The sequence below is a fragment of the Echinops telfairi genome, unplaced genomic scaffold (genome assembly GCF_000313985.2).
Source record: "Echinops telfairi isolate 266 unplaced genomic scaffold, ASM31398v2 ScPeMD7_30;HRSCAF=105, whole genome shotgun sequence".
Classification (NCBI taxonomy): domain Eukaryota; kingdom Metazoa; phylum Chordata; class Mammalia; order Afrosoricida; family Tenrecidae; genus Echinops; species Echinops telfairi.
In genome coordinates this window covers 1,158,349-1,167,479 of record NW_022103927.1, presented here as the reverse complement: position 1 = coordinate 1,167,479, position 9,131 = coordinate 1,158,349, and the positions used below count along the sequence as shown (strand labels likewise).

Genomic DNA, 9,131 nt, shown 5'->3' with positions numbered 1-9,131 from the left:
GGGGGCTCGTACAACTCTTATCACAATCCATCCCTCCATCCATTGTGTCAAGCACCTTTGTACATGTGTTGCCATCATCATTCTCAAAACATTTGCTTTCTGCTTGAGCCCTTGGTATCAGCTCCTCATTTTTACCCCTCCCTCCTTGCTTCCCCCTCCCTGAAGAACCCTTGATAATTTAGAAATTATTATTATTTTGTTCTGTCGTACACTGTCTGAAGTCTCCCTTCACTCACTTTTCTGTTGTCCATCCCCCAGGGAGGAGGTTATATGTAGATCCTTGTAATCGGTTCCCAGAGGAGCGTGGCTTCTAAAGCTAATCATTTCTGAATTATAAGAAGACCTGAATAGAGGCCCACCTGAAGAAGGCAGTTGTCAGGTGAGGAGTGTCTACAAGCTACAGAATATGAAGGAACCTAGCATGCCCACGGCTACTGACAAAGGAATCTACCCGACCAAGGCCTTGCCTTGGACTTTGAGCCACCAGAATGGAGACACAAGACATTGCTGTTCGTTAGAGACACCCGCTTGTGGTACTAGTGTGGCAGCACCACTGGGAATGAAAGTCCTGGCCACGAGAAAAGGCCTCCGCTAATGATTGACATGAGTTGGTGGATCAATACCAGAGCTCTTTGCCCTTCTGTGGGGAGACTCCCATATCTTCCTGAGGTCCTCAGTTGCCCCCAATGGGACTTTCATGTTGACATACCCTGCACTGGCCCCCATCCCCACCCCAGCCCCCTGTGGGTGTTTCCTGGAATCAACGCCTCAATAAACGATCTGCTTGGGGGAAGTCAATCTGCAACCATGCTTCCAAACACAGACAGCACGGCTCTTTGCAGGGTCTGTTTATTGAGAGTCTGTCTCCAGTAGGGCTGGCCGTGGCTCGTCTCTGGGCCTCTTCAAGGAGGCCCCCCTAGCAGCTCTTTGCTTCACGTCCTAGAAAAGAAAAGAGAATGGGGGTGACTTGAGGGGGTGGGCGGGAGGTTAGATTTGCCATAGGGGGTGTGTGCTCTGCATGGGGAAGGAGGCCAGGGGTGGGTACAAAGCTGAGTGCAGCCTACCAATCCACCCACTTAATGAAATGGAGTAGTTGGCATCAGGTTGTGGTGACTGTGTCCAGGGGTGATTATAGGCCAGGTTTGGCAGTCAGGAGGGGCCCCGGTAGCGAGCGGTTTACACACTGGGCTGCTAACAGCAAGATCAGGGGTTCGAAACCACCACCTGCTTCAAGGGAGAAAGACGAGGCTTTTCCTACTCCTATAAAGAATTCTACTCCTGCAAAGAATCTCAGAAACCCACAGTGGCGGTTCAACACATAGGTTCAGGGTTGCTGAACCCTGAACTCTAGGGTTGCTATGAGCTGGCGCCAACTCAACCGCAGCGAGTTTGGTTTGGTTTTTGGTGGCTAGAGGCGGTGCTGAGGTCTTGCAGACCGAAGTCAGGAGGCAGGGACTGAAGGCTGGACCTCGGTTGTCTATGTTAAAGGATTACAAAGGCGAGGGTCTTGGGGCCTGGCTGAGCCTGCGCAGACGGAGGCGGGGGTGGCAGATGCTGGAGCCCCGAGGGAATGTAGGAGGCGAGAACTCACCGAGGCGAAGCGCGGCCAAGTGCGGAGCAGGTTGAAGAGTGCTTCGCCTGGGCACAGGGTGTTCACGAGCTGGCGGTGGCCAAGCACCTTGTAGTCAGGTCGCAGGTAGCCGGAGCGCAGCGCGCAGCGGGGGAGCTCGTCCCGCACGGCGCGCAGCGCAGTCTCGGTGGGCAACTCTGCCGTGTAGTTGCCCACGATGGCCACCCCGAAGCCGCGGGAGTTGTGGCCAAGCGTGTGAGCGCCCACTTTGTGCCAGCCGCGGCCCTCGTACACGTAGCCGTCCGAGCCCACCACGAAACTATGGAGCGGAGTGGACAGAGGCACCACGTGGAGTCAGGATGACCGGACCACAGACTCCGCCCCTGGGTCTGGCCACCCCGCTCAATTCCGATGCAGCTCTTGGATTCTCTGCGGTCCAGCCCGCGCCCTGCACTGTCTCGCTGGCCTTCTGGCTCCACCTGCATCATTAGCCACACCCCTTCATTCTGGGGGCGTGTCTCCCGCCCAGCTCCCGCCCAGTTCAGACCCGACTTCTGCTTCAGGCCACGCCCAATCTTTGCCTGGCCTGCGGCCCGCCCAAGGCCTCGCCCCCTCTCCCAGGCCTCTCCTACCTTAGGCCCCGCCCCCTTCCACCAAACCAAGCTTCTTCACACAGTGCAGGGATTTCTGATCCCTGTGACCGTACGGCCCCTTCTGGGCTGCGAACCGTAAGCTCACTAGTTCGAAACCACTAGCCCCTCTGCGGGTGAAAGATGAGGCTTTCTACCCCCGTAAAGCGTTGCAGTCTCGGAAACGCTCAGGGGCGGTTCTACCCTGTCCTATAGGGTCGCTATGAATAGGAATTGATTGCTTGGCAGTGAGGTTTCCTTTTCTCTGCACCGGAGCTCCATCTCCTAGGGCAGCTCCGTTCCACCAAGCCCCGCCCCTCAGGCTCCGCCCACCCAGTCTGGGCCCTGCCCACCTGTAACCGATGTCGTCCCAGCCGCGATCTTTTTGGTGGTATCGCTGCATGCTGCGCATGTTGGTGGCGCAGTGCGAGAAGCTGGTGCAGGGCGGCGCGGGTATGTAGGTGTGGTGCACATAGAGGAAGCCGAGCGGCAACTTCAGAGGCGTCGGCTGGCCTTGGTAGGGCTCCGCTCCCCAGCGGCAGCGTGGATGGATAGCTGGGCACTCTGGAAGAGGGCCCAGGGCTGGGGTCAGCAGGCACTCCCACGCCTGCAGCTTGCACCACGGTGAAGAGTGCCTGTCTGGGCCATTTCTCCTGTCTCCTGCCAGAGTTAGGGAGCATCCAGAATCGCCTCACCTCGGCCCCCACTGGCCTTTCCCTTAACTTCATCGAACTCGTTGAGAGAAAGCCTAAGGATTGGAACCTACAAGGCTCTCTCGACCGACGGCTCAACGTTCTCTCTAGCTTACCTTAGGGACAGTCACACTGCGGAAAGAGGAAGAACCATCCAGCCATCCAGGAAGTCCAAGAGATAGTAAAGATTGACCACCCTAGCCCGGACACTCCCACCCTGCTTCACTGGCCAGAGTTCAGAGTGAAGCCACTGGACTGAAATCACGTGGGGAGTAACGGACTGAACTCCCATTCAAATCCAGTGGCCAGCTCTGGTCTCTAATCCCTTTGTGCTGGACTCGTGTGTCTTTGCATACGTGGGCCCACTGCCTGGAATGGCTTCCCACCCCTTTCTGTTTTGGTCAGATGAACTCCTATTCATCCCTCAACACCCATTGCCAATGCATTTTCTCACCTGTGCATCTCCCCTCTCCCCCTCTCCCCCCAAGCAGAGCACTTACTGCCCCTGTGGACTCCCTAAGGCTTTAGGTCCCCCGACCCCATGCGGCTGGGTGTGTCTGCAAGGGTGAAGGGATGGAGGTGGGGGCTTCTCACCCAAGAAAGCCTCGGTGAACTCCTTGGAGGCATGCCTGGCTACTCGAGTCATCTGACCTAGGTTCGTGTCCTTCAGCTGGGGGTGTGTGGGCTCCAGTCTCTGTAACAGGAGGAGGGCCCCCAACACCTCCTGGGCCAGAGTGGCGGCTGAGGTCAGGGCAGCTGCATTCTGCCGCCGGAAATTGCTGCGAAGCTTCGGCTCCCTGGCCACGCCAGCGCCGCCGCCGTAGTACTGGCTCAACAGGAGGCTGAGGGGTGGTCGAGGCTCTGGGGTCCGACTCAAGTAGTCTCCCAGGAGGACCCCGTCCAGGGCACCGTTAAGGAAGGCCGCGGTGAGCGGTGAGGCTTTGGGCTCCAGAAGGGTGAAGGTCTGAGGGGCAGAGAGCTGGTCCCAGCAGCCCTCACTTCCCAGGCCTGGATGGCCCTGGGTCTGGGTGTTCTGGAGAAAGGTGAGGCCCAGGTCTCTGGCCAGAGTGATGGCCAGCAGGCTGTCCACACTGGTGGGGAGCGTGGCGTTGGCCTCTGGCCAGGCGTCTTCCCCATTTGGAGAGGTGACATCTGGAGAGGCCACTCCGAGTCCTGGGGAGATGGTTCTGGCATCCCAAGGGAACACTGTGCTATTCAAGGGTAAGTTCACCATTCTGCGCCCCTGTAGCCCCGCCTCCAGCCCAGCCAACAGCGGCTGCACAGCCACAGTCGAGCCATCGGGTGCTAACACCACCCCATGCTCCTGCCCATCCTGTACACCATGCTGGGTCACTCTCTCCAACAGGCCTTGCAGCTCTGGGCTCAGTGAGTCAGGACCCAGTTTGATGACCTTGAGATCCTGCCTCTCAAATAGGAAGCTGTGGAAGAGGTCGTGGGCCCTGGTCTTCTGGACTGACAGGAGAGATGAGAAGGCCCTAGGTGTGGCCTCAGTGGCCAGTGCCTTCTGCTCCAGGTCCTCCAGGGCCTTGATGACGAGGTCCATGAGCAGGGGATAAGAGGCTGTGGGGAAAGGATGGGGGTGGTTGGGAAGCTGTTAGCTCAGCGGCCCAGGCCCACCCCTTCTGGAGCACCACCCCTACAACGCCACACTTTCTCAGACCCCGGTGATAAGGAAACCGAGGCATGCAGATGAGTGCTCAAGGCCCTGAGTTAAAGAGCTTGAATTATGTATGGGCACTAGGGAGCCACGGCAGGATTATGAGCGGGAGAGGGACCATCTAGGATTGTCCTTTGGGCTGCCATGGGGAGAATGGACTTTTGCGGGGCTGGAACAGGAAAGGGGAGACAGGGTGGAGAGGAGAAATAAAACGCAGGAGCAGCGGGGTAGAAGGAAGCAGGCTGTGTCCCTGGATACACAGGAGAAAAGATGAGCCAATTTCCAGTGATGGGTTGGATTGGGGTCAGTTTAGAGGGAGGGATATGCTGAAGGAGGCCCAGGGGCAGGAGCAGGTTGCACTCACACCTCTTTGGCCCTGGGACCCCAAAGTCCCGGATCTAGAGCTGGGAGTTAGGAGAGCCCCCAGTGATGGAAATAGCGAACGTTGGAGGTTCCAGTTCACTCAGAGGGGTCTTAGAAGAAAAGCTTGTCAACCTACTTCCCCCGAAACCAGCAATTCACAACGATGGAGGCCAGTTCTGTTCTGACACAGAGGGTCGCCACGAGGTGGGATTAATGCAAGAGCAACCAGCTGTGTTGAGCCACAGCTCATCTTTATTTACTAGACCAGTGCCTGAAACTCTCCGAACTGACGGAGACAACGGAACTCATTTCATCTTCGTCATAACCCTCTCAGGTGCAGTCCTGACAGTGGAGTTACTCGAGACACAGAGTGGTTAAGTTACGTGCCTGAGGTCAGTCAGCCTGGAAGTGGCAGAGCTAGGCTTTGAACCCAAGAAGGTTTCATTCCCATATTCTGCTGCCTATAAGGCAACTTCTACCCCAACTTCTACTCCTTCAAAACCCCGTTCTTCTCTCTGCTCTTTCCAGGCTTCTCTACCCAGCAAAATTCATCTCTTTCTTCCCATCCCTGATCTTCCCATCCTTGCTGTCCCTGTTTCTGCTTCCCCAGCCCCAGGTCCCTCACTTCTCCCTGACTTGGTCCAACAGGGCTTGGAGCATCTGTGTCCTTGGATTGGAGATTCCTAGAAGGCTGGCCCCGGCATTGGAGCCTCTGGCTTTGCCCTTGTGTAGGGCTGCACATTCTGCCCCAGCAGCCACCTGTTCTCTGACTCACCTGTCCCAGGTTCCGGCTGCAGCAGCAACCCAAGCAGGATCAGGAGGACACCGTGGGCCATCATTGTGGGGTTCCAGCTTCCAGGCGGCAGATCTCGTTGACCTCAGTGGACACTCAGCACTGCTGGGAGGACAGACATGGAGAATAGAGCAGGGCCTTTGGCCAAGGTCAAAGTCTAGGCTGAATGAGTCACTGTCCTTCGCAGAACTGTGGGTGGGAAAAGGTGAAGGGGGGAAGGTGGGGACTGGGGGCCACCAAGGTCATCTAGACCTCAAGTTCTTCTCCATCTTGTCCTTTCCTTCCAAGGTTGAGTTCAAGCTAGGGAAGCCCATCCCAGGAGGGTCTGGAGGCTGGGGAGTTCAGACTTCTCCCCATTCGCAGGAGAGGCCGAATGAGGCTAATCTAGCAAACCCTGTCCCTTCACATGGTGACCGCTGTATATCACTTAGGTCCCTGCTGGACTGGTCAGACTGGCTCTGCTGGGGGAGTGGAGAGAAGGGATGGCCTTGAGGTTGGCCCCTCCTGCTGGCCAACCTTGGGGCCAGGACTCTGGGTTCAGCAGGGAATCAGGAGATGCCACCACCTACTGGAATCCAGTTCTGTCCCCAAACCACCAGAGGCAGTGGTGTGTGTACAGAGGGCCCGGGCTTAGCCCAGGAACCATCTTCTGGGCTCACCTGATTAGACAGTGAGGGGTTTGCCCTCTTTTGTGGGTGCCTGGGCCCAAGTCCCTGAAGGAGTGTGCCTGCCTCCCCTTTATCCCTGCACCGACCAGGTGTGGCCCATGTGGCTAAGGCTGCAGTGCAAGTTGCTTCACTGTGGGCTTCCCACCCTGAAACCCAGCCTCGGGAGTTTCCCAGAGACCCACTAGGCTGAGGATTTAGCATGGAGGCGGGCGTGAGGAGAGGGGAATGCCCATGATGAGCAGGCCTGGGGTTTCCCAGGGCTCATCAGTGGAGCACAGGGCTGGCCACACTGAGGGATCAGGGGTACGTGTGGGCAGACAGTGGGGACCAGCCACACCCCAGAGGGCACAGGGAAAAATCCTCCTCCCAGCTTGAGTTTCCGAGGATTTGGGGACAGGTGCTCAGCTGGTAGAACCGTGGGGAGGATGGGGGCTGAGTATCCACCTGGGCTGGGGATACGGGTCAGCCTAATGAAGCATCGCCTTGGACACAGAATGTAAGGCAATGTCAAATGCCTCTCCACCCGCCCCTCTGAAATGTAAATGATATTCATTTATATATATAAAATGAAATATAAATGATTTTAATGCAATATAAAAGGAAATATAAATGAATGCAAAAAAGTCCATGATGTGCCCAGCCCCCTGCCATGGAGTCGATGCTGACTCAGAGGGACGCTCGAGGTCCCAGGAGGACTTCTGAGGGTTTCCAAGGGCATGCATCCTTGTGGGAGTCAGGAGTCTCGTCTTTCCTCTTTGGAGTGGCTGGTGGGTTCCAGCTGCAGATGCCACCAGGGACCCCGTGCAGGGATTAGGCTGAGAGAAGGAAAACCTCTGCACCCCAAACTGAAGGGGTTGCCCCACATCTTAGTCATCAAAATAAATAACATGTTCCTGCAAGTGACTAAAACATAAACGAGAGGAATGCAAGAAAAAAAAAAAGCCCATGATGTATAAAATATCAAGCTTTTCTACACAGACGGGGTTGGTAACAGCACCACGCCATGGTATATGGGAGCTGGAAGGAAAATGAAAGCCAGGAAGTCCCTTCCTGCCTTTGCACCTCACTTGCCTCTCCTCGAGGAGCCCTGGTGGGGTAGTGGTTATGCGTTGGGCTGCTAACCGCAAAGTCAGCAGTTCAAAATCACCAGCTGCTCCTTGGGAGAAAAGATGAAGCTTTCTACTCCTGCAAAGAGTTATCGTCTCAGAAACCCACAAGGGCAGTTCTACCCTGCCCTATAGGGTCTCTATGAGTTGAGACCGGCTGCATGGCCAGTGGCTTTGCCGAGCTTCAGGCTTAGCCCTGCATCCACCAGGGTGGAAGCCCAGGAGGCAAGGGGTGGCTGTGTCCTAGAGGGACCCACCTGACCATGACTTAGTAGCATGAACCCTGCTCTCCCCTGTCAGCTGGTAGCATGGGGGCACTCTACTGGTTGTATTTGCCTATGAATCCTCATTTTATCCAAGAGGGAGTTGAGCTTGGAATGTGGCTAGAATTGGAATGTGGGAAGGATGCTGGCATTGCAACCCACTATGGTAAGTCCCGGCGATGGTCTGGGTCAAGGGTCAGGGTCAAGTCAGAGGCCTTTCATATGGGGGAGATGATGTTTGCAGCCTGGCTGCTGAGCAGCTTCACTCCTACTCCCACCACCCACCGCCCTTGAGGATTCCTGGGCCAACCATATGGACACACTTGATTCCTCTTTATTATTTTTAACAGTTTTCTTGTCACGTAGTTCACATATCACACGATTCAGTAGTTTCAATAGTAGCAAGAAGAGCTGTACAGTAATCACCACAATCAGGTTTAGAACATTTCCTTCATTCTTGTACTCTTCGTTATTAGCTCCCCATTGCTCTCCAACCTCCCCTGCCCTACCCCCAAGGGACCATTAATCCAGTTACTTAACCTGGATTTCATATACAGAAAAATATTTCAAAACAGAAAACTAACCACAGTAACAGAGTAAAACTGATAGAACTCTCAATTGAAAAGAAAGCAGAAAATATTAAACATGAGAACACGTTAAAATGGATCATAGGGGAGATCAAATGATAGGGCACTGAATTGTAACCTAACTGCACCTGAAACAATCCACTGTCTAATGCCTTCTCCATGGTAGCAAGGCTCAAATATTTGAATCCCTGGTTCATGGTCAGAGGGGATCCACCAGGGGCTTAATTCACATATATTTCCCTTTCACTTAAAAACAAACTAACTAACTAACTAACTAACCAACTGAAATAGCTTCAAAATGGGTCAAAGGGAGATCAAATGGTAACATATTACCTTTGGACCTAACTCTAGCTGCCATAATTGACTTTAGAATGATCGCTATCTGATAACAGGGCTATTCACATCCCTCAACTATGATTGGAGGGAATTCACTGGAGGCTTAATCCATGTGGGAACCCTGCAGATGAATTTTGGGCTTCCACTGTCATCCACAGCCTTCTGCAAACTAGATGTTCACAATTGAAGCGCTGATACCATTCCCTCCTTTAGATTTGGATTATATTTTTACAATCCTTTGATCACACAGGGTGGTCTGCTTCTTCCATGTGGACTTAGTTGACACTTCACTGAGATGGTTGCTTGTTTGTAAACAAGCCTTTAACCAATGTGAATGTGGAGGTGGTGGTGGGTCGGAGTGGAGACCCAAAGTCCATTTGTTGACAATTGGACATCCCCTCATATAAGGTTTACAAGGAAGGAATGAGCCAGTCAGGGTGTAGTAT

General features: G+C 54.5%; 1 protein-coding gene across 2 annotated transcripts in view; it reads right to left on the bottom strand.

Moving 5' to 3' along the window:
* Positions 1-833: 833 nt before the first annotated feature.
* Positions 834-9,131, bottom strand: part of PGLYRP2 (peptidoglycan recognition protein 2) — a 12,460-nt gene continuing 4,162 nt past the window's right edge. Inside the window, exons 2-6 of one of the 2 annotated variants that reach the window (XM_045289753.1) lie at positions 5,708-5,830; positions 3,486-4,472; positions 2,553-2,763; positions 1,592-1,889; positions 834-939 (exon numbers count right to left, since the gene is read on the bottom strand). In XM_045289753.1, coding sequence (XP_045145688.1) covers positions 850-939; positions 1,592-1,889; positions 2,553-2,763; positions 3,486-4,472; positions 5,708-5,771 — 1,650 coding nt within the window. In that variant the 5' untranslated portion in view covers positions 5,772-5,830 and the 3' untranslated portion in view covers positions 834-849. The remainder of the gene's footprint in view (positions 940-1,591; positions 1,890-2,552; positions 2,764-3,485; positions 4,473-5,707; positions 5,831-9,131) is intronic. The other variant, XM_004715533.4, reaches the window with a different exon arrangement.